At 43.2% G+C, this 25,481-nt stretch overlaps 1 protein-coding gene across 2 annotated transcripts in view; it reads right to left on the bottom strand.

The window, feature by feature from the left end:
- LOC118389370 (cadherin-22-like) overlaps nt 1-25,481 on the bottom strand; it is a 287,048-nt gene that overhangs the window by 87,675 nt on the left and 173,892 nt on the right. The window contains exons 3-5 of one of the 2 annotated variants that reach the window (XM_052527250.1): nt 21,429-22,765; nt 9,865-9,945; nt 318-612 (exon numbers count right to left, since the gene is read on the bottom strand). In XM_052527250.1, the coding sequence (XP_052383210.1) occupies nt 318-612; nt 9,865-9,945; nt 21,429-21,656 (604 nt within the window). In that variant the 5' untranslated portion in view covers nt 21,657-22,765. The remainder of the gene's footprint in view (nt 1-317; nt 613-9,864; nt 9,946-21,428; nt 22,766-25,481) is intronic. The other variant, XM_052527251.1, reaches the window with a different exon arrangement.

Below are 25,481 nucleotides of genomic sequence, written 5' to 3'. Positions count from 1 at the left end.
CAAACTCTCAAACGTTTACCTCTGGTGATTGTAATCTTGGGACTGGATTGGGTAGCATTGTCCAAATCTGACCTGGGTAAAAGTTGTACCATCAACAAATGTCTCTTCAAATACTGTTAACATTATTTAATGTCCTCCCAATGACAGGTAATGAAGGCCCTATCACTTTTCCCTATGGACACATACTGTATCTCTGATACTTAAAATGAACTCCTCACATCTTCATGATGAGACCTGAACATAGTCAGAACACATTCCTGCATTCCAGCACCGCCTTTGTTTCACAAATACACACACACACACCCCTCCCTCCTTACCTATTTGTGAAAGCTCTCCCACACTCCCGATATAGGGCCCTTCCAGGAACTTGGGTTCACTGTCGTTGATATCCTGGACTTTGATGACAAACTCTGACTCTGATTCCAGCAGGTGGTTGGTGAGCCGGTCCCGGGCCTGAGCTCTGAGGGTGTAGTAGCTCTGCTCCTCGCGGTCTAATCGCTCGGTGGCGTGGATGTCGCCCGTCAGCTCGTCGATGATGAAGATCGTGCCCGCCCCTTCCCCGGAGATGGTGTACTTGATGTTCCCCTCGCCCTCGTCCGAATCTGTGTGGATCTGGCAATCAAGGCAATCAAAGTCAAGCTGAGATTTCATGCTTTCTGGAGGTATATAACATGTTGTTAAAAAGGTTCTATAGAATGAATTGATTTCATTGATTGACAGTTGACACTATTGTGAATGCAATACAATAAGGACTAATGCAGCGGTTTCTATCTCAATATCAAATCATGGGTACCTTAGTGTTGTTGTTTTCAATTTAAATGGTCAAAAATAAACAAAAAAAGGCTTCTAAGCAAGGAGCAATTTCTCAAGCAATAATTTTTCTAGGACTGTCTGGAAGTGGTCTGAGTAGGGAGGGGGAAACTGACAACTAGCTGTTATTGGTAGAGAGGTTTGGAACTCTTTCTTATTGGTCTATTAACTAATTTACCACCTGGTGATGTTGCCGGGCAGGCCAACATTTCAGGCAGTCTTTTCAACAGCTCTTGCACTAAACAGGCACTATCATCATTTTCACAATTTCACAGTATTATTCCAACCTAATAGTGTGGAAATATATATAAAACACAGGAAAATCACATTCATGACTGCAATGGACCTTTAACAACATCAGAGAAGATAATGTATCCCTCACAGAAAGTGAGGGATAGTTCTACATAGCTACAGTCGATAAACAATTCCATGCTTCAAAGAACATGACATGTTCAAAATGTCAGTTTCTAAAACAGCCTTGAACCTGCCAATCCCAACATGTTTATTATATACATTTGTAGCACTTCACAGTATGCCCTTTGTAGTATGGTCAAGGCTTTTCTCTTTCTTTTATGCCAAGGATGTTCTATCTAGTCATCAAGAAGCAAAGTTCCTATTCCACAGCCAGCGAAAAGAGGGAAGAGGAGAAGTCATCACCTCCCAGTAAGGCAGTCAACATATGTACTATGACAAAAGACACTGCAGCACTACCTATGATTAACACAATTCCCACATGGCGTGCCCTTCACAGAACAGGGGCCCATTGAATTCGAAGATCAGTCATTTCAATAGATCGTTAAAGGTGCGGTATGAACACAAACAAGGTAGGGGCCAAAGAGTGAAGTTAAAGAGCCCTTATAAATCTGCCAAGACTTCTATTAATGTGATTAAAATGCATTCTAACAGTCCCCTATATACCCTTTGGCTTCATTGCACATCAGAACTGCTACTCCCTCCCTATCTGAAATTAGAACGCAGGACTCAGGCTCCATAGCCAGTAGGACCCATCTCACAAAACAGGTGGGAATTGAGGGAGAAAATGGGAGAAAATCTCCCGCGTTAATATTTTATAAAGGCTTGATTAAATACAGGACTCGATCGCTGTTGCTGTGGTATTTGGCGTAAAATGGGGGAATAATGCAAAACCCAGCCTTCATATTGCCTTTTCTTTCACCCTTCCCACTCTTTTTTTCATTTTGAATTGTCCCCATGTCAAATAAATGAACACTCCGGGAGAAAATATACTATTTTTGCGGGTATCAATATTTCAGCAATAATAAAACAAACTTCAATAGCCCATACAGTAGAAAGGCAGTGGAAAGCTATCTGGAGATATGTGACGGGAAAAGGACGACTCTCTTCTCCCTTTGCCTGCCTTCAAAATTGTCTAACTGTCTCTCTATTGCTCACTGTCTTTGATCAACTTGTGTCAACTTACTGCAATTACATAAGTCTTTCAATACTAGTAGAGTAGACGGGGAGACAAGAATCAACAGTGATGCCATGCGCATCATCCAAACACATACACATCAACATCTTTTGGGAGCCTGATTACTGTAATGTGTTCTGTGAATGTAAAGGGTTTTCTATCATCAAAGTCCAGATGCAGTACTTTGATATCTGCTCTCTGATCACACATACTGTTTGCATACAAACACCCACACAAATGTCATGCGCACACACACACACACACACACACACACACACACACACACACACACACACACACACACACACACACACACACACACACACACACACACACACACACACACACACACACACACACACACACACAGTATGGTACCATATACGGAAACATTTGACATTTTCCCAACAAACACAACACATGTTGTGGTGACCAGGCACACGTGGCAACAACGCAGCACGAATGTGATTATATAGATATTTTTGACAGATCGTTCTCCCCCTTCAGGCTCAATGTGTCCATCCGTCAGTCTGTCCTCAGTGGAGTGACTCGGGCCGTGGCTAAGCTGTGGACTTCAAACAAAAGGTCAAAGCCAGGGCTTCACTTGCTTAGCAATCATAGCTATTAGCAATGTTAACACGCCATTTCAAGCTAAAACAACCTGCAACCAAACAGTAGGCACGTGTCCCAAATGGCACACTATTCCCTATATAGTGCACAACTGTTGACCAGCCCAATCAAAAGTACAGCACTAAATAGGGTGCCATTTGGGACACACATAGGCCAACAGTAAGTGTTCCAGTCAAGAACAAAGAAGAGGTGGAGAGGTATTTATCAAAACAATGGTGTTGGCACTTGGCACACAAAATATAAAGTTGGGACAAAACAATGACTCATAACGTCACCTCCCACTCAGAGGGAAATAGTAGCTTTGTCCCGAATGGCACGATATAGGGCTCTATGTTGCCTGCTTCCTCAGCAACTAGTTTACATAAGATGTCAGGCAGACAGGCAGGCGAGTGCCAGACCCAAGCTGTGTGAGGAAAGAGTCAAGAGTTAGCCGGAAGCACCGTGGTTGGCGTGAAACCCCCTTACCTTGTCACACCCTGATCTGTTTCACCTGTCTTGTGCTTGTCTCGTCAAGCCTACCAGCGTTTTTCCTGTACTCATATATTTCTCTCTAGGCCCTGTTTTCTACTTTTCCCGGTTTTGACCATTCTACCTGCCCTGACCCTGAGCCTGGCTGCCGTTCTGAACCTTTTGGACTCTGCTCTGGATTTACTGACCTCTGCCTGCCCTGATCCCGAGACTGCCTGCCGTTCTGAACCTTTTGAACTCTGCTCTGGATTTACTGACCTCTGCCTGCCCTTGACCTGTCGTTTGCCTGCCCCTGTTCTTGTAATAAACCTTTGTTACTTCGAACTGTCTGCATCTGGGTCTTATCCCAAGGTCTGATAGTACGAACTGGCCATGACTGACCCAGCAGACTCGGAACAGCTCCGCGGCGCCATCACCTCCCAAGGAGCCACCATTGGGAGACACGAGGAGTTACTCTGAGGTCTTATGGACGGATTCCATGCCTTGGCAGAACGCCACGGATTATCTGTGAGGCCGTCGGCCACGACAGTAGCCTCGCAGACCCCCAGTAACACCGCTGTAAGCAGTGCATCTCTCCAGGCCACCCCGGCTTCCCGATTGCCCTGCTTCTACACCCTCGGACCCCAAGACCATTTTCCTACCTCGTGCCTGGCGGCTACCCTCGTCAGGCGAATAGAGATCGAGGTCCGTGAGGCACAGCGGGTGGGGGGGCCCAGCTAACTGGATGTTTGTCCCAGACGCTGCCCACTCCCCGGCCCTGGAATGGGCTCATTCCTCAAGGCTTGCCTGCCACCCTGGCTCCCGTTGGACCCTGGCCTTTGTGCAACAAAGCTTTTGGTGGCCCACCATGGTTCCGGACGTCTCCGCGTTCGGCGCCGCCTGCTCTGTCTGTGCTCAAGACTCCACAGCAAGCTCCAGCTGGCCTCCTTCAACCTCTTTCTGTCCCTCACCGTCCCTGGTCACATATAGTCCTGGACAGTCACTGGTCTCCCTCCATCTGATGGCAACACCACTCTCCTCACAGTGGTGGACAGGTTTTCCAAAGCCGCCCATTTCATTCTCCTCACTTAGCTACCGTTGGCCAAGGAGACAGCCCAGCTCATGGTGCACCACGTCTTCAGGATCCATGGACTTCCGTTGGACATGGTTTCAGACAGTGGTCCTACATTCTCGTTCTGGAAGGCATTTTACACACTCATTGGGTTGTCGGCCAGCCTGTCCTCCGGGTTTCATACCCAATCCAATGGCCAGTCGGAGTGTGCCAATCAGGACCTGGAGACAACTCTTCAGTGCCTCGTCTCGGCCAACTCCACCACCTGGGGCCAGCAACTCATGTGAGTGGATTACTCCCAGAACACCCTTCCCTGCTCCGTCACCGGGCTCTCGCCCTTTGAGTGCTCCATGGTTTATCAGCCCCCGCTCTTCCCGGAGCAAGAGGTCAACATATCCACTGCACAGATGCTCATCCGCCGCTGTCGGTGTAACCTGGAAGAGAATATAAAAACTATCGGCCTATATCGAATCTTCCATTCCTCTCAAAATGTTTAGAAAAAGCTGCTGTAGCACTGAGACTGCACATGTGAAGGTGGTAAATGACATTTTAATGGCTTCAGACCAAGGCTCTGCATCTGTCCTCGTGCTACTAGACCCTAGTGCTGCTTTTGATACCATCACCAGAGATTGGAAACCCAAATTGGTCTACCCAGACAAGTTCTAGCCTGGTTTAGATCTTATCTGTCAGAAAGATATCAGTTTGTCTCTGTGAATGGTTTGTCCTCTGACAAATCAACTGTACATTTCGGTGTTCCTCAATGTTCCGTTTTAGGACCACTATTGTTTTCACTATATATTTTACCTCTTGGGGATATCATTCGAAAATATCATGTTAACTTTCACTGCTATGCGGATGACACACAGCTGTACATTTCAATGAAACATGGTGAAGCCCCAAAATTACCCTCGCTAGAAGCCTGTGTTTCAGACATAAGGAAGTGGATGACTGAAAACGTTCTACTTTTAAACTCAGACAAAACAGAGATGCTTGTTCTCGGTCCCAAGAAACAAAGATATATTCTGTTGAATCTGACAATTAATCTTGATGGTTGTACAGTCTTCTCAAATAAAAATGTGAAGGACCTTGGCGTGACTCTGGACCCTGATCTCTCTTTTGACGAACATATCAAGACTGTTTCAAGTACAGCTTTTTTCCATCTACGTAACATTGCAAGAATCAGAAACTTTCTGTCCAAAAATGATGCAGAAAAATGTATCCATGCTTTTGTTACTTCTAGGTTAGACTACTGCAATGCTCTACTTTCCGGCTACCTGGATAAAGCACTAAATAAACTTCAGTTAGTGCTAAATACGGCAGCTAGAATCCTGACTAGAACCAAAAAATGTGATCATATTACTCCAGTGCTAGCCTCCCAACACTGGCTTCCTGTTAAGGCAAGGGATGATTTCAAGGTTTTACTGCTGACTTACAAAGCATTACATGGGCTTGCTCCTACCTATTTTTCTGATTTGGTCCTGCCGTACATACCTACACGTACGCTACGGTCAAAAGACGCAGGCCTCCTAATTGTCCCTAGAATTTCTCTAAGCAAACAGCTGGAGGCAGGGCTTTCTCCTATAGAGCTCAATTTTTATGGAATGGTCTGCCTACCCATGTGAGAGACGCAAACTCGGTCTCAACCTTTAAGTCTTTACTGAAGACTCATCTCTTCAGTGGGTCATATGATTGAGTGTAGTCTGGCCCAGGAGTGTGAAGGTGAACGGAAAGGCTCTGGAGCAACGAACCGTCCTTGCTGTCTCTGCCTGGCCGGTTCCCCTCTCTCCACTGTGATTCTCTGCCTCCAACCCTATTACAGGGGCTGAGTCACTGGCTTACTGGTGCTCTTTCATGCCGTCCCTACGAGGGGTGCGTCACTTGAGTGGGTTGAGTCACTGACGTGATCTTCCTGTCTGGGTTGGCGCCCCCCCTTGGGTTGTGCCGTGGCGGAGATCTTTGTGGACTATACTCGGCCTTGTCTCAGGATGGTAAGTTGGTGGTTGAAGATATCCCTCTAGTGGTGTGGGGGCTGTGCTTTGGCAAAGTGGGTGGGGTTATATATTCCTGTTTGGCCCTGTCCGGGGGTGTCATCGGATGGGGCCACAGTGTCTCCTGACCCCTCCTGTCTCAGCCTCCAGTATTTATTCTGCAGTCGTTTACGTGTCGGGTGGCTAGGGTCAGTTTGTTATATCTGGAGTACTTCTCCTGTCTTATCTGGTGTCCTGTGTGAATTTAAGCATGCTCTCTCTATAATTCTCTCTATCTCTCAGAGGACCTGAGCCCTAGGACCATGCCTCAGGACTACCTGGTATGATGACTCCCTTATCGCTGAGTTCCACCGCCGGCACCCTGGTCAACCAGGTATGTGCCTGGGTAGGATGCCAGGTGGCGTCCCTAGAGGTGGGGGGTGTCTGCATCTGGGTCTTATCCTGAGGTCTGATATCCCTGGCCATCACTGAAACTGACTGTGCAAATACTCACATAGACACACAGATTCTGGCACTCACACACAGACAAAAACACACACACACAAACACACACACACACACACACACATACAAACACATACACACAAACACACACAGACACAACTACACACACATTATCTTCCTCTCTCTATCTTACACTCTGTCTCACACATACATAACTGGGCAAGCTGAGGGCTGACTCGGAGAAAGAGCAGGGGTGGATGGGATATGGAACTGCCTGCCAAGTAGGGGTCCGCACGCAAACGAAGACCTCTGGTGTCACTTTGGATTCAGGGCAAGCCACCCTACAGAAGGACATTACAAATGAGACCGCTGATTTGAAGTTAACAACAAGATCAGATATACTACATTTTGTGTAGTGAATTGGCATTGTGCCTCTGCTCACCTATTCTCGCTCGCCCTCCTACACATATTCCTATTCACCCTCCTTCACTCTACCATTCATATGCACAGACATATACACACATTGTACACCCACCCACTCACACACACACACACACATCCATGTAACAATTATTGACAATTATTAACATACATGCTGGGTCAAGGATGTTCCTAGCGGGGACCCAGCACTCATCGCTGAGTTCCACCGCAGGCACCCTGGTCAACCAGGTATGTGCCCGGGTAGGATGCCAGGTGGAGTCCCTAGAGGTGGGGGGTGTCTGCATCTGGGTCTTATCCTGAGGTCTCTAATCACTAGCCATGTCACTGAAACTGACTGTGCAAATACTCACATACACACAAAAATGCTGGCACCCACACACAGACAAAAACACACGTGCACACATGCACAAACACACACAGAGACAAACACACACATACAAGCACATACACACACATAGACACATACAAACACACAGAGACACAACTACACACACATTCTCTTCCTCTCTCTATCTTACACTCTGTCTCACACATACATAACTGGGCAAGCTGAGGGCTGACTCAGAGAAAGAGCAGGGGTGGATGGGATATGGAACTGCCTGCCAAGTAGGGGTCCGCACGAAAACGAAGACCTCTGGTGTCACTTTGGATTCAGGGCAAGCCACCCTACAGAAGGACATTACAAATGAGACTGCTGATTTGAAGTTAACAACGAGATCAGATATACTACATTTTGTATAGTGAATTGGCATTGTGCCTCTGCTCACCTATTCTCACTCACCCTCCTAGATATATTCCTATTCACCCTCCTTCGCTCTACCATTCATATGCACAGACATATACACACACTGTACACCCACTCACACACACACAGACACATCCATATAACAATTATGGACAATTATTAACATACATGCTATATTTAACCAATAAGGCCCGGGGGGGTGTGATATACGGCCAATATACCACGGCTAAGGGCTGTTCTTGTTGCGGAGTGCCTGGATACAGCACTTAGCCGTGGTATATTGTGCATATACCACAAAGCCCAGAGGTGCCTTATTGCTATTATAATCTAGTTACCAACGTAAATAGAGCAGTAAAAATAATTGTTTTGTCATACCCGTGTTATATGGTCTGATATACCATGGCTTTCAGCCAATCATCATTCAGGGCCCAAACCACCCAGTTTATAATTCCTCTTTTACATTTTCTTTTCAGTGTATCTCATTGGCAACGGCTGATTCTATAATTTCTTCCTAGAGAAGCCTTGTTGTAATCTGATAGCCAATTAGGGATTGGGAGGTGGGGGAGACCTACTTTTTGGTGACCATTCGAAACCAAAAGCTATGTTATTGCTATTAAAATATATATTGTGATAGCTGTAATTGATATTTTAATTCACCCAGTAGGCTAGTGCAATTTTGGTTTAATATTATGGTATTAGGGCCGGGACGATACCAGTATCGCAATACTCGTTAGAATCATGGCAAGGAAACAAAACATGAAGAGGATTTAACTTCTTCAGGAAAACAGTCCTAATGTTGGAAATGCACATTATGTTGTCATCCAGAATCACATGTATTCATTTCCCATGCTATTAGGATCAAAGAGTGAGGTCAGCTTCGTGTTTTCATATTTGCCATGGGAAAACATATTACAGTAATGTTATTATCACAGCCCTAATTGGTATGAAAATATGTTAGCATTTGAAGTCGGCCTTGTTGTGACTTGATAGCGTGTATTGTGCATCTACTTCATGTTGCACAGTATGCACCGTTCCATAAGTAAATTAGTCAATGTATGACGAGGTTGAGTGATGGTTAACATTGTGCATGCCATTCAACAGACCTTTAAAGCAAATTTTGTGGTGAAAACTAATGTCGGGGGTCATTTGTTTTAATTTTTGCTATTCACCAAATTGCATTTTTGAGTTTTCAATTGTGTAGAAATGCAGCAAATGACCTCACACTTCTAAAGAATCCCTTGGGAGAGGGATCCTCCCCCACCCACTTTGCCATACCCTTGGTTTAGCTGAACTGACGCCACTGCTTCCAACACACCAATTAAATGTGTTGTCAAAGATGACTTAACTTTCACAGCCAATCAGAAAACAAAATACTGTCCATGAAAATAATGCAAATTTAAATCGGGACTATACATGTGGTCAGTCTGGTAAATAGGCAAAGCTCAATGACATTCAAAGTTGTCCATACTACATGTTTGCCCATGTTTCAACCCTTTTTAGTCGTCCAATTGTTGTTTTAATCTGATCTATTGTTCTGTAAATCGAGAAATATTAAATGAAACTTAAAGCCACAGTCTGGGAGATGTCATGAAAAATACCTGATTTGTAATAATATTAGTGCAGTACAATCGCCGTCACAAAAAAAGGACAATGATTCTTTTGTCTATGCATTTGTTGTCATAGGAGGCTTTGCAAGCAAATTATGTGTAGCAATAAATCATAATGTAAATGATGTTTCAAAAATAAGCGTTGCTCAAACTTTGAAGACATTCCTTTGAGCACTACAGATATATCACAACAGATATATAACAGAAGTCCATGTGAAAATGTCATGGAATGCATTCGCTCAATTGCTTACGTTTTTTGTCGGTGGCCCACTGTTTGGTGGCATGCACATCTCACAGAGTGTGGGTTTAACTGAGTCTAACACATCTTGTATCTGCAATGAAACAAATGAATACAGCTTGAGACAAAGGTTGTGTCACCAAACAGTATGCTTTTATAATCTATGATCTATACATGTAACATTTCATTTTGTTTTATGTTTTGTGTACAAATTGATGGCTAGTGTCTTGCAAGCTAATATGGGCTAAGCACCAAAAGAAAATCAATGAATGAATGAATCATTCAATCCATCCATCAATCAACCACTCAATCAAATAATATATAGTAGAGGAAATACAATACTGTCTTGGTTTATAATATCTTTAAACCTGGTAGTTTTTAGTGGTTTGAAACCTGCTATTACACTTTGGGGTTACTATATCTACTACAATAAAGGTGGAAAAGGTTTAATTCTCTTTCCCCCTTATACAAAAGGTTCATCATTCTAAGTATCCAGACCTTTGGTTCATATATATTATTGTCCAAATGTATCTGAATGCCTCTAGCTGACAATGAGTTCAAATGCATCCTAAGTACAGGTAGTTGTAAGTACCTGTAACCACAGAATTAGAATGTGATTATGTGGCTGCGTTTACACAGGCAGCACAGTTCTTATATTTTGCCAATAACTGTTTATTTGACCAATCAGATTTGATCTTTGGCCAATAATTGGGCAAAACATCAGGATTGTGCTGCCTGTGTAAACGCAGCCATAGTCAATGTCTGTAACCTTCTACCTCCTGAATGAGGTTCAACATTGGCATGGAACTATCTTAAATGGCTCTTTAATAATCCAGTTATGCATTGGGGGGCGCTATTAAAATTTTTGGATGAAAAACGTTCCCATTTTAAACAAGATATTTTGTCACGAAAAGATGCTCGACTATGCATATAATTGACAGCTTTGGAACGAAAACACACGTTTCCAAAACTGCAAAGATATTGTCTGTGAGTGCCAGAGAACTAATGTTACAGGCGAAACCCAGATAAAAATCCAACCAGGAAGTGCCACATTTTTTTAAACCGCCTCATGCCAATGACTACTTATATGGCTGTGAATGAGCTACGAATGAGCTTACGTTTTCCACGTTTTCCCCAAGGTGTCTACAGCATTGTGACGTCCTTTTAGGCATTTCCATTGAAGAATGGCTGTAAGGGACCATATATAGCATGTGGTCACATGGTGTCTCCCGCAGAAAATCTTGCGTAAAATACTGAGGTAGCCATTTTTCCAATCGCCTCTTATGAGAAACCAATTGCCTCAACGGATATATGATCAAATATTTATGTTAAAAACACCTTGAGGATGGATCCTAAACAACGTTTGCCGTGTTTCTGTCAATATTATGGAGCAAATTTTGAAAAAAAGTTTGCCGTTATATAGTTGCAGCATTTTCCGGTCGATTTCTCAGTCAAGCATGATAAAGAAATGGGAGCTATTTCGCCTACAAAAATAATATTTTTGGAAAAAAGGAACATTTGCTATCTAACTGGGAGTCTCCTGAGTGAAAGCATCTGAAGTTCTTCAAAGGTAAATGATTTCATTTGGTTGCTTTTCTTATTTTCATGAAAATGTTGCCTGCTGGCAGCAGAGCCTAGCATAGCATTATGCCATGATAAACTTACACAAATGCTCGTATAGGAAAAGTTGCATTATGCTAATGCGTTTGAGGCTATGATTATGCTCCCAGATACGGGTTTGCTCGTCGCAAGAGGTTAAATAATCTTAAAGTCATAACACTTTCAGATCTCTGCTTTGCATTAATCTGCATGGAAACCTTGGAACACCTTTCCCTTTCAACATTAGGTAAGCATTCGAACTGAACCTACTGGGTCCCAAACCTTCTGACGGGTCGCCCCCAGGTGGTGAGTGTAGGCAACAACACCTCCAACACACTGATCCTCAACATGAGGGTCCCCCAGGGGTGTTTTCAGCCCCCTCCTGTACTCCTTGTTCACCCATGACTGCGTGGCTAGGCACGACCACAACCCTATCATCAAGTTTTCTGATGATGCAACAGTGGTAGGCCTGATCACCAACAACAATGAGACAGTCTACAGGAAGGAGGTTAGTGCCCTGGCAGAGTGGTGCCGGGGAAATAACCTCTCCCTCAACTTAAAAAAAGGAAGGAGCTGATCGTGGACTACAGGAGACAGCAAAGAGAGCAAGCCCCCATCAACATCAATGGGCCACAGAGGAGCTTAAAGTTACTTGGTGTGCACATCATCAAGGACCTGAAATGGTCCGACCACACCGTCACCGTGGTGAAGAAGGCACAACAGCAGCTCTTTAACCTCAGGAGGCTGAAGAAATTTGGCATGTCCTCTAAGACCCTCACAAACTTCTACATGCATTCTGTCAGGCTGGATCACCGCCTGGTGCGGCAACTGCACCACCCGCAAACACTTGGCTCTCTAGAAGGCGGCGCGGTCAGCCCAATGCATCGCTGGGGGCACAATGCCTGCCCTACAGGTCATCTACAGGACCTAGTGTCATAGGAAGGCCAAGAAGATCATCAAGGACCTCAGCCACCTGAGCCACGGTCTGTTCACCCTGCTACCATCTAGCAGACTCTGCCCTACACCTTATAGATTGCTGGCCCATGTGTATAGATACATTGAACACTGGTAACTTTAACATTATTTGCATACTGTTTGACCCACTTTATATATGTATACTGTATTCCAGTCATGGCTCACCTTATACTGTATATCTACTGCTGTTCTATCCATATATTTATGCTCATGATTTTGGAATGAGATGTTCGACGAGCAGGTGTCTATATACTTTTGGTCATGTAGTGTATACTGGCAAGAAAAGGAATGTGAACCCCTTGGAATTATCTGGATTTCTGCATACGTTTGTCATAAAATTTGATCTGATGTTGATCTAAGTCACAACAATGGACAAACAGAGTGTGCTTAAAATAATAACACACAAATTATTGTATTTTTCTTGTCTATATTGACTGAATACATCATTTAAACATTCACAGTGTAGGTTGGAAAAAGTATGTGAACCCCATGGCTAATGACTTCTCCAAAAGCTAATTGGAGTCAGGAGTCAGCTAACCTGAAGTCCAATCAATGAGACGAGATTGGATATGTTGGTTAGGGATGCCCTGCCCTAACATTTACAAAATTTGAGTTTGCTATTCACCAGAAGCATTGCCTGATGTGAACCATGCCTCGAACAAAAGAGATCGTAGAAGACCTAAGATTAAGAATTGTTGACTTGCATAAAGCTAGAAAGGGTTACAAAAGTATCTCTAAAAGCATTGATGTTCATCAGTCCACAGAAAGACAAATTGTTTATAAATGGAGAAAGTTCAGCACTGTTGCTACTCTCCCTAGGAGTGGCCATCCTGCAAAGATGACTGCAAGAGCACAGTGCAGAATCCTCAATGAGGTGTCAGCTAAAGACTTACAGAAATCTCTAACATGCTAACATCTCTTTTGATGAGTCTACGACACGTAAAACACGAAACAAGAATGTTGTTCATGGGAGGACACCACAGCCGAACCCATTGCTGTCCAAAAAAAACATTGCTGCACGTCTGAAGTTCAAAAGAGCACCTGGATGTTCCACAGCGCTACTGGAAAAATATTCTGTGGACAGATGAAACTAAAGTTGACTTGTTTGGTGTTGGGGAAAAAGGCACAGCATACAAACATCAAAACCTCATCCCAACTGTAAAGTATGGTGGAGGGAGATCATGGTTTGGGACTGCTTTAGTGCCTCAGAGCCTAGACAGCTTGCTATCATCGACAGAAACATGAAATCCCAAGTTTATCAAGACATTTTGCACGAGAATGTCTGTCCACCAATTGAAAACCAACAGAAGTTGGGTTATGTAACAGCACAATAACCCAAAACACAGAAGGAAAAGGGTCATCAAGGAAAAGGGTGGCTACTTTGAAGAATCTCAAAAATAAATTGTTGTGAAGAAGGCTTCAGGGCACCCAAGAAAGTCCAGCAAGCGCCAGGACCGTCTCCTAAAGTAGGGGTAAAGTCATTTTCTCTGATGAATCCCCTTTCCGATTGTTTGGGGCATCCGGAAATAAGCTTGTCCGTAAAAGACAAGGTGAGTGCTGCCATCAGTCCTGTGTCATGCCAACAGTAAAGCATCCTGAGACCATTCATGTGTGGGTTTACTTCTCAGCCAAGGGAGTGGGCTCACTCACAATTTTGCCTAAGAACACAGCCATGAATAAAGAATGGTACCAACACATCCTCCGAGAACAACTTCTACCAACCATCCAGAAACAGTTTGGTGAGGCAAAAGTGATAACCTAGTGGCTCGAGGAACAAAACATTGATATTTTGGGTCCATGGCCAGGAAACTCCACAGACCTTAATCCCATTGAGAACTTGTGGTCAATCCTCAAGAGGCGGGTGGACAAACAAAAATCCACAGATTCTGACAAACTCCAAGCATTGATTATGCAAGAATGGGCTGCCATCAGTCAGGATGTGGCCCAGAAGGTAATTGACAGCATGCCAGGGCGGATTGCAGACGTCTTGAAAAAGAAGGGTTAACACTGCAAATATTGACTCTTTGTATCAACTTCATGTAATTGTCATTAAAAGCTTTTGACACTTATGAAATGCTTGTAAGTATACTTCAGTATTCCATAGTAACATCTGACAAACATATCTAAAGACAGTGATGCAGCAAACTTTGTGAAAATTAATATTTGTGTAATTCTCAAAACTTTTGGCCACGACAGTGCATTTAAACTACTCAATCAGTGTGATGGGCATTGACTAGAGCAGTGAAGTCAGGTATATTTTATGACGTCGCTATGCGCAGGATCCCTGAGAGGTGAGAGTCGGTAAGAGATGATCTGTGCCTTGACTTGTTCTATTTCATCCCTGAAAATGTCTGTTCACATACATCGGTTGAGCCAAACAGTACAAATATTTTCTGAGCACGACTCCTAATCTTTAGAAAGTTTTGTTCATCGAGAGATACAGTGGAGAGAACAAGTATTTGATACACTGCTGATTTTGCAGGTTTTCCTACTTACAAAGCATGTAGAGGCCCATATTGTTTTAATCATAGGTACACTTCAACTGTGAGAGACGGAATCTAAAACAAAAATCCATAAAATCACATTGTATGATTTTTAAGTAATTAGTTTGCAGTTTATGGCATGACATAAGTATTTGATACATCAGAAAAGCAGAACTTAATATTTGGTACAGAAAACTTTGTTTGCAATTACAGAGATCATATGTTTCCTGTAGTTCTTGACCAGGTTTGCACACACTGCAGCAGGGACTTTGGACCACTCCTCCATGCAGACCTTCTCCAGATCCTTCAGGTTTCGGGGCTGTCGCTGGGCAATACGGATTTTCAGCTCCTTCCAAAGATGTTCTATTGGGTTCAGGTCTGGAGACTGGCTAGGCCACTCCAGGACCTTGAGATGCTTCTTACAGAGCCACTCTTTCGTTGCCCTGGCTGTGTGTTTCGGGTCGTTGTCATGCTGGAAGACCCAGCCATGACCCATCTTCAATGCTCTTACTGAGGGAAGGAGGTTGTTGGCCAAGATCTCGCGATACATGGCTCCATCCCTCCTCCCCTCAATACGGTGCAGTCGTCCTGTCCCCTTTGCAGAAAAGCATCCCCAAAGAATGATGTTTCCACCTCCATGCTTCACGGTTGGGATGGTATTCTTGGGGTTGTACTCATCCTTCTTCTTCCTCCAAACACGGCGAGTGGAGTTTAGACCAAAAAGCTATTTTTGTCTCATCAGACAGCATGACCTTCTCCCATTCCTCCTCTGGATCATCCAGATGGTAATCAGCAAATTTCAGACGAGCCTGGACATGCGCTGGCTTGAGCAGGGGAACCTTGCGTGCGCAGCAGGATTTTAATCCATGACGGCGTAGTGTGTTACTAATGGTTTTCTTTGAGACTGTGGCCCCAGCTCTCTTCAGGTCATTGACCAGGTGCTGCCGTGTAGTTCTGGGCTGATCCCTCACCTGCCTCATGATCATTGATGCCCCACGAGGTGAGATCTTGCATGGAGCCCCAGACCGAGGGTGATTGACCGTCATCTTGAACTTCTTCCATTTTCTAATAATTGCGCCAACAGTTGTTGCCTTCTCACCAAGCTGTTGCCTATTGTCCTGTAGCCCATCCCAGCCTTGTGCAGGTCTACAATTTTATCCCTGTTAAGGCTTCTAGGAGAGGTGGGTGGAGGAGTCAGGCGCAGAGAGCAGGTTTTGTTCCGAACGTGGATCTTTATTCCAAAGACAGTGAAAACGGACATGCCAAACACAAGGGCGCATGACATAACCAGTCCAAACAAACAGGACTAAACTGTCCGGAAAAATAGAATCCACAAAATAATCCAACACCATGAACAGAACAACAAGCCCGCACAATAGCCGGCGGGCCTAGTGCCCTTAAATAGCCCACAAACCAAACTAAACTCAAAACAGGTGTAACCAATCAGACCAAACTAACATAAACAAAAAAGGGAATCGATGGGAGCTCGTAGGCCGGCGACGACGACCGCCGAGCGCCGCCCGAATAGGAAGAGGCACCATCTTCGGCGGGATTCGTGACAATCCCTGATGTCCTTACACAGCTCTCTGGTCTTGGCCATTGTGGAGAGGTTGGAGTCTGTTTGATTGAGTGTGTGGACAGGTGTCTTTTATACAGGTAACGAGTTCAAACAGGTGCAGTTAATACATGTAATGAATGGAGAACAGGAGGGCTTCTTAAAAAAACTAACAGGTGTGTGAGAGCCAGAATTCTTACTGGTTGGTAGGTGATCAAATACTTATGTCATGCAATAAAATGCAAATGAATTACTTAAAAATCATACAATGTGATTTTCAGGATTTTTGTTTTAGATTCCGTCTCTCACAGTTGAAGTGTACCTATGATTTAAAAAAAAATACAGACCTCTACATGCTTTCTAAGTAGGAAAACTTGCTAAATCGGTAGTGTATCAAATACTAGTTCTCCCCACTGTACATAGAACCTCGTCAGTTACATGGTTTTGAATAGGTCTTCCATCACTGCTTCAGACTGAAGATCGATAAGCTCAAGTTGCAGGTCAGTGGGAGCGTTATCCACATTGAAGGTGAAAGGAGAGGAAACCAACCGTATGTAATTTTCCAACACTTTGAAATCCTCAAAATGATGAGAAAACTCACTGTTCAAAGCATGCAGCAGCGATGTATACTTCTCCCGCTGGTCATCGGATAGGCAACAGACTAGTAGTCTGATGGGTGGGTGAGATTGTTGGCTTCTGCTTGGCGGGTCAGGAGGAATAATTTTCCCTTGAAGGTTTTGACAAGTCTCTACATCTGATGTGCAAAAAAGGCCCTTCACTTGTGGTTTGGAATTCAGTTCATTCATGAGGGCCATGATGTCCACGGTGAGGGCAAAATCAGCCAACCATTTTTTATCTTGCAGTTGAGGGAAATCCACATATTTTCCATTAATATTAATCCATTAATCAGGTCCCACAGCCTTATAAGCACCTTCCACAAACTCTCATGTGTGTGTGGTAGGGGAGATCTGCATGACCTGACTCTGTCTCTTCCAACAGTGAGACAAACTGCCTGAGGTTTAAAGATTTTGCTCTTATGAATTTACCCACTTTAGTGACTGTATCCACAACATGGTTCATTTTCATTACACATTTCCATAGCACCTCCTGATGAATAATACAATTCAGGATAATTATTTTCTGATCTGGGTTCAGCTCAGTTACTTCATCTTGTATCCTTTTCAAAAGGCCAATGTTTTTTCCTGACAAGTTTGGGCACCCATCAGTGGTCACACTGGATAACTTGTCAAAACTCAGTCCCAGCTTTGCCACACACTTATTAACCTCCTCCAATAAATATTTCCCTATGGTTGTGCTCTTCATTGACTGCACTGAAGCAAACTCCTCTGTAATTTCAAAGTCTGGGGTTATGCCTCATAAGAATATCAACAACTGTCACGTGTATCACTGCACTCATCCAGGCAAAGGAGAAATAGGTGAAATCCTTTACCTTGTCTTTCAACCTTTGTTACATATTCTCTGCGATGTCCTCAACACGCCATGTCACTGTTCGTCTTGACAGGGAAACATTTTCAAACAGCTCCTTCTTGTTGGGGCAAAGTATTGCTGCAGAGTCAATCAAATTCGCCCTCAGTGAATGACTTGCTTTGTTTAGCAATTTTGTGGGACAGTATATAGCTATCTCTCGTTGAACAGTTTTGTGAAAAGTCCTTGCTGCTTTTGCAACTGAGAAAGCAACTATTTCGATGCATTTGCCCTCTGCTCAGAAGACATATTCCTATATTTCTCTGCATGCTTCGTCTGGAAGTGTTTGAACATGTAGTCTTTCATGACAGTGATGCTCTCTTTGCACACTAAGAACACAGCTTTCCCTGATACCTCAATAAATACATATTTCGATGTCCACTTCTGCTGGAGCACCCTACATTCATTGTCTACTTTCCTTTTCGTTTTGCGAAATTTCTAGCTAGCTACTATTTGTAACTGTGACGTCTATGTCAGCCTGTCAGTCACTGTCTGTCCTCGTGCAGTTGTTATTTATATGTGCCTTCAAAATAAATGTCCCACTAGCTGTGAGAGGTAAATCATTACACAAAGGTGAGTATTCATTGGGCTTTTAATTTGAATAACAAATGTGTTTTTCAAAACTTTACTACCATTCAACACCATAGTACCCTCCAAACTCGTCATTAAGCTTGAGACCCTGGGCCTCGATCCAGCCCTGTGCAACTGTGTCCTGGACTTCCTGATGGGCCACCACCAGGTGGTGAAGGTAGTAAACCACATCTCCACTCTGCTGATCCTCAACACTGGGGACCCACAAAGGTGTGTTCTCAGCCCCCTCCTGTACTCCTACTCCCTGGAGCACCCCACCATTCACATCGACAGGACCAGTGGAGAAAGTAAAAAAGTTCTAAGTTCCTCGGTGTACATATTACTGAAAAATTGAAATGGTCCAAACATACAGACAGTATGATGAAGGCGGCGCAACAGCGCCTCTTCAACCTCAGGAGTCTGAAAGAATGTGGCTTGTCATCCGAAAACCCTCACAAACTTTTACAGGTGCACAATTGAGAGCATCCTGTCAAACTACCTGTCCTCTAGGACACCTAAAACACCTGATGTCAAAGGAAGGCAAAAAACCCGAGCTACTACCCCGCTTCCATCCAGAAGGCGAAGTCAGTACAGGTGCATCAAAGCTGGGACAGAGAGATTGAAAAACAGCTTCTATCTCAAGGCCATCAGATTGTTAAACAGCCACCACTAGCACAGAGAGGCGGCTGCCTACCTAGAGACTTGATATCATTGGCCACTTTACTAAATGGAACACAAGTCACTTTAATAATGGCACAATAAGAATGTTTACATATCTCGCATTACTCATCTCATATGTACAGTGGGGCAAAAAAGTATTTAATCAGCCACCAATTGTGCAAGTTCTCCCACTTAAAAAGATGAGAGAGGCTTGTAATTTTCATCATAATGAATTTATTTGCAAATTATGGTGGAAAATAAGTATTTGGTCACCTACAAACAAGCAAGATTTCTGGCTCTCACAGACCTGTAACTTCTTCTTTAAGAGGCTCCTCTGTCCTCCACTCATTACCTGTATTAATGGCACCTGTTTGAACATGTTATCAGTATAAAAGACACCTGTCCACAACCTCAAACAGTCACACTCCAAACTCCACTATGGCCAAGACCAAAGAGCTGTAGACCTCCAATACCAGCAACAGTGTGTGAAAACCTTGTGAAGACTTACAGAAGATGTTTGACCTCTGTCATTGCCAACAAAGGGTATATCACAAAGTATTCAGATAAACTTTTGTTATTGACCAAATACTTATTTTCCACCATAATTTGCAAATAAATTCATTAAAAATCCTACAACGTAATTTTTTGGATTTTTTTTCTCATTTTGTCTGTCATAGTTGAAGTGTACCTATGATGAAAATTACAGGCCTCTCTCATCTTTTTAAGTGGGAGAACTTGCACAATTGGTGGCTGACTAAAATACTTTTTCCCCCCACTGTATATACTGTGTACTATATTCTTAACTATCTATTCTGTACTATCAATTGCATCTTGCCGCTCTGTCACTGCTCATCCATATATTTCATACTTATATATTCTTATCCCATTCCTTTACTAGATTGTGTGGATTATGTTTCGTTGTGGAATTTGTTCGGTATTATGTTTTGTTGTGGAATTGTTAGATATGACCTGTTAGTTACTTCTGCACTGTCAGATCTAGAAGCATAAGCATTTCACTACACTTGCAATAACATCTGCTAACCATGTATATGTGACCATAAAATTTGATTTGATTTGACATGAGTTTTGACTGAACTACCATCTCGTCTCAAACCAGGAAATGGGCAACACACTGTAGATAAATACTGAATGGGATAATATAGCTTTCAGAATTTGAATATTGAACTTAGCAGAAGGGGGGAATCAGACAGACGGACAGATCATAGAAAGCCAAGGAAATTCATTACCCAAATGTATCAAACAAAGCTGCCAGTTTATTGCGATGTGAGTGACCATTTAGTGAAAATAATATTTCATTAGCAGATTAATGGCCAGCAGGACAGCCTTGGCAGCTTTGCTGAGTTGGGCGAGAAGAAGTTGTCCCACACTGGCCGTATTTAATCCTATATTGCTCTCATTAAAGTTTTTGATATCCTTAGCGATGGATGAGTCCGGCAACATCACCACCGAGCTACTATTAATAGTCCTGGCTTGTGCCCCGGCTTCATGGACAGCAATAACTCTGGGTAATTTTATTAATAAAATCATCTCTCTTTCGCTCGCCCTTGCTATGTCTCTACCGCGTTTATATATCAGTGCCTCGCTTGCCCCGCCACACTCTCCCGTAATGAGTCACTTCGAAATGCATGAATCCTCTCTCTCCACCTCTCATTCTTTTGAGCTAATCTTTTCTCATGCTCAGTCTGTTTTTTTTTCTGTCTGTCTTTCTGTCCCTCTGTATGCGTGTCTGTTCATCTGTCTGTCAGTCTGTTGCTTTATCTCCAAGCCTCACCCCACCCTCTTTCTCTCCTCTGCTCGTCCTCTCTATCGGCCTGGCTAAGGCCTATCATGTATCCTGGCTGAATAGTTACTACCAGTCTATCTCCTAATAGAAAAATAATACAGTGGCAGACGGGGAGGCCTGGGGGTAATTCCTGCCTTTATAAGGAAAAGCATTCAGACTAGAGTTGAATATATTAATTTATGATTATCAATTGCCAATGACTGAATTCATGGGTATGAATCATGGGTATGCAGAAACAATTTACCAGCACCGTCCTTATTTCTTTCGCTTTTGCCATCTTGTCTTTTCCAATCATAACATGTCATACAAATCAAATGGCAATCAACTCATAAGTAAGATGTGAATGAGGATAGGATGTCTGGGGATGTTTCGAGCAAATACTTCAACTGTTATGTTGGTGTTATCCCCCTAAACACACGGAAATCTCTCAGACATAGTTGACTTACCTTTCCAACGTAGAGTGGTTCCGTGCCTGTGTACTCCTCCACCACAAAGAATTGGTTCCACACCCATCCTCTCTTCACTCGTTCATGGGACATGAGCTCCTGCTCCTTCGTTTCACCCTTGGCCACGCCATTAGTCCTTGTGGTCTCTGACCATCCACAACTACAGCAATGCAAAAGCCAAAGGGCCACCAACAGGCTACAAGCTCCCAGTCTCCAACAGGTAGCCATTTTGGAAAATCCTGATTGGCTCTACATATGACGGAGATTACCGGAGAGGTGAAAAGAGTCCTCAAGCCAGCAATGTTGAAGAACAAACACACCAAGGACAACCAAGATTTCTGTTCTAGGACTCTTGGATTCATTCACAAGATTCTTGAGTATTCAATTGTCTTAAATAATTCCGTCGCAGGATGCAGGGCATGTCATGACACGCCATGATTCGGTGAATTTAGAAAGACTGCAGAATGTTTTTTCTCTTTGCAGAAGAAACTTGACAAATCATTTTGAAAACAGACTTATCTTTCCCGTGTGATCTTCGCCATTGAGTTTTTCCAGACGTATATCCACTGTCTGTCTACACTGGTATCAAATCCATTCTGGTAACAGAGATGTCTTTTTTTACTGTACAAGGGAAAACTCCATTGGAGATTTCCAAGACTAGCTTTCCCATATGCTTTATGGGTAGCACAGTTTCACGTCGTTGACGGGAGCTCCACAATCTCTAAAACAAGTATGGCGTCAAAGGGAGTGGGCCTGATATTGATACAAAACTCCCTGAGAATTCAAATTGACCATTTCAATCCATACATGGTATTTTTTTGAAATTATTCAAACACATTCATTTGGGAAATCCTGCAATGGACAAGATCCTTTGAGTAGAAGATCGTGGGACCTATAACCATTGAAATGGCCTTGGTATCATTATCAAGGTCAATTTGGGATGCAACTGGTAAAACAAGGTTAAAATCTTACTAAAAACCTTGGGTATCTCACCACTAACTCCAAACTATTGGAGCTGATTGACACTAAAATTCATAGTTATTATCTTTCAAAATATCTTTATTTTTTTATTTGCAAATTAAAATGGATTTCAAAGAAATGCAGGTCATTCGAACACTCGAGTCCTCAGATCCACAGATTACAAGCGTCTCTCTAGGTCCAGGACCCTAGGGTTGTGTATGGTCCAGCGACCGTCTCTTTTCACTCCATTGCAGTATTAGGGAACAGTATCCTTCATGGGACTCCATTGGCTTAGATCTTATTCCATTCCAGAATTCATTCTGGATGATTCAGGCATAGAGAGGGTCCCCATAAAGTGCTGAAGGTAATGGCAAAACCTGAAAAAGACAAGAAGGTAAAGTATAGGTTACCATCACGTTTTCCTGTAGAACAAAAGGCATTTATCACTGGCTGGGCTTTACACTGCAGTGTTTTCCATCATATAATTGTATAAATGCTTTAAATGCATACTGCAAACACAAAACATGCCTAAAAGCTCAACTCATTTATCGTTCATTATCTCTCCAAAACATGCATGTCTTTTCATGCCAACTTTCATCTAGCTCACCACAACTCGAGCCACAATAATGAAAATGTGTTTTCAGCCTGCCATTTGTTGTGTTCGGCAAGCACCCAAACAATGTGCTCTAAGCACAAGAGCGATGGCACAGTACTGTATGAGGGGAGCGCGCGCCAGGTGTGTGGAGGGGAGGATGGAGAAGAATAGAGGCAAGAGAGAAAAAGGGGGATGGTTCTTCATCACGAGTCAGGCCCCTAGCATCTGTCTGCCTCAGTCTGGCCAACCAAGTGGGCCTAACCCCGGCCAGCTGATTAATTGCATGAGGGAACACTAATTGGATAAAAGTATTAATCAATCAATTCAATCCCTCATGGCAACAACCCCCTGATACTTCAAACAAACAATGGAGGAAGATATTGCGATTAAGACAGGGCTTTGCGTTGTATTTGGGCAGCAAGGTAGGTATCAGACATGCTTCCTGAACACATACTGAATTCTGAAATACCATGAATAACAATTACTACGTTTTGTAAGGAGAATATAACTTGTATATATATATTGTATACAAAGTACAACATCTGTGAAGTGTAAACACACAGTATCTTCACATCATCAGATGCCCATGTGTGATATACAGGCCAATTGAATAAAATGCACGGCTTCATGACAGACTGCACATTGAATTATTGGATGCACTTCAGTTATGGATTCTTCCAATTCTGGCCTCATGCTTTCCATTTGATTTTGTCATGTCTTTGGCTGTGAAATGCTGTGCTCTGATAGCTTTGTGTTCTATCTTATATAACACTGAGTAATAGCGCTACAGTTTGCTGCTCTGTCCCGCATCTACGAATCATTGTGATGGTAAAAGGTTATGACATATGTGACATTTAGAATAAGAAGTGGCAAAGATGAATCAAGTTACAATTCAACATGACTGTTTGATCCAACGGAAAAACCCTGACAACTGGGAGGGGAAACACCAGGGTCAAACACGCACCATCAATGGACAAAACAGCACTTCACTTTTTATCAACCAGGATTTTAGAATATGAAATGGTAACAAAAAGATATCAAACACTTTTCTGGGTAAAAGTACAGCTCTTAAGTTGCTCTGTAAACCAAAACACTTGCTCGACTCCGAACCGCTTGTCATTTCAAAACAGCAACCAGACTACCAGCTCACTCTGAATTTCATTAAGTACGTATGCATTCACTCTTAATTAGGTGTAAAAAAAAAGTATGCAACCATAATGAGTTTGAGAGAGCAAGCGAGAGAAGATGTTCGTTGCTAGTAGCCAGGGTTAATTAGTGCTGTGTCAATGAATGCCCTTCCGAGAAGGAGCCATTTAGCTAGCCGATACAGTACAGTCACAAGTCATCTCTTCCACCCCTAAAGCTATTGGCAAGTCCTGTGCAGTCATTCGTGACATATTAGGATGGTGGATTGATTTTAAAGCATGGCTGCTGCTTCTCATCAGTGGCCGTGCCCAGAGAAGGCCCCCTGTCAGCTGGCAAGCGGCAGACGACGGATTGGGAGAAGGATCACTGCAAAGTGATGGGCACGGTGAGGCCAGTGACAGGGAGACAGGCCATCTCAGTCACTCCCCTCTCCCACATTCTCTCCATTACACCCATCTCTTCATCAGCTCTTGCTTTCTCTCTCTGGATCTCTCTTTCTCATCCTCCTCTTTTTCCAAATGGTCTCCTCCCTCTCTCTCCACCTCCCTTTCTCCCACTCTGTCTCCATCTTCCCATATCTATCTCCACCTCTTCTCCCACTGTCTCCACCTCCCCATCCTTCTCTTTTCCTTCCTCTTCTCCCACTCTTCTACCTCTCCCTCTATCTCCTCCTCTCTTCTCTAATATCACTCCATATCTCTTCTTCTCTCTGTCTCTGCAGACAAAAGGATACTATTTTTCCATTGATGTTCATTCATTTCATAGCTTGTGTCTGCTATTGACAGTTTGTGTTTTTTTTGTGGTTTAGTAGAATAGTTTAATAACCAAAACTGTATAGTAAAATTAAATTGTGTTGATGCCACTTGTACAATGACTTCCAATATTTCTCTGTTCTCTACGTTTTTAAAACCCTGATAGTTGTCTTTCTGCCTTTTAACTCTCTATACCCTTCTGTCTGCCACTCTCGTCGTCTCTCCTAATTTACTAAGATACCCACTTTTCCTCAGTAACCTCAGTTGGGCCCTGTTCTTTTCAATGTCTCTCACTGTGTCTCCCTTTCTCTCCCTGTGTCACGTTCTGACCTTAGTTATTTTATTATGTCTTTGTTTTAGTCTGGACAGGGCGTGGGTTGTCTATGTTAGTTTTTCTATGATTTGCTATTTCTGTGTTTGGCCTGGTGTGGTTCTCAATCTGAGGCAGCTGTCAATCGTTGTCCCTGATTGAGAACCACATTTAGGTGGCCTGTTTTCTATTGTGTTTCGTGGGTGATTATTTTCTGTCTTTGTGTATGTCACCAGACAGGACTGTTTCATTTTGTATCATTTTCGTTGTTATCTTTGTTTTAGTGTTCT

This window comes from Oncorhynchus keta, chromosome 10 (genome assembly GCF_023373465.1).
Source record: "Oncorhynchus keta strain PuntledgeMale-10-30-2019 chromosome 10, Oket_V2, whole genome shotgun sequence".
Taxonomy (NCBI): domain Eukaryota; kingdom Metazoa; phylum Chordata; class Actinopteri; order Salmoniformes; family Salmonidae; genus Oncorhynchus; species Oncorhynchus keta.
Note: the sequence above shows the minus strand (reverse complement) of the source record. Positions and strands in the feature narration are given on the sequence as shown.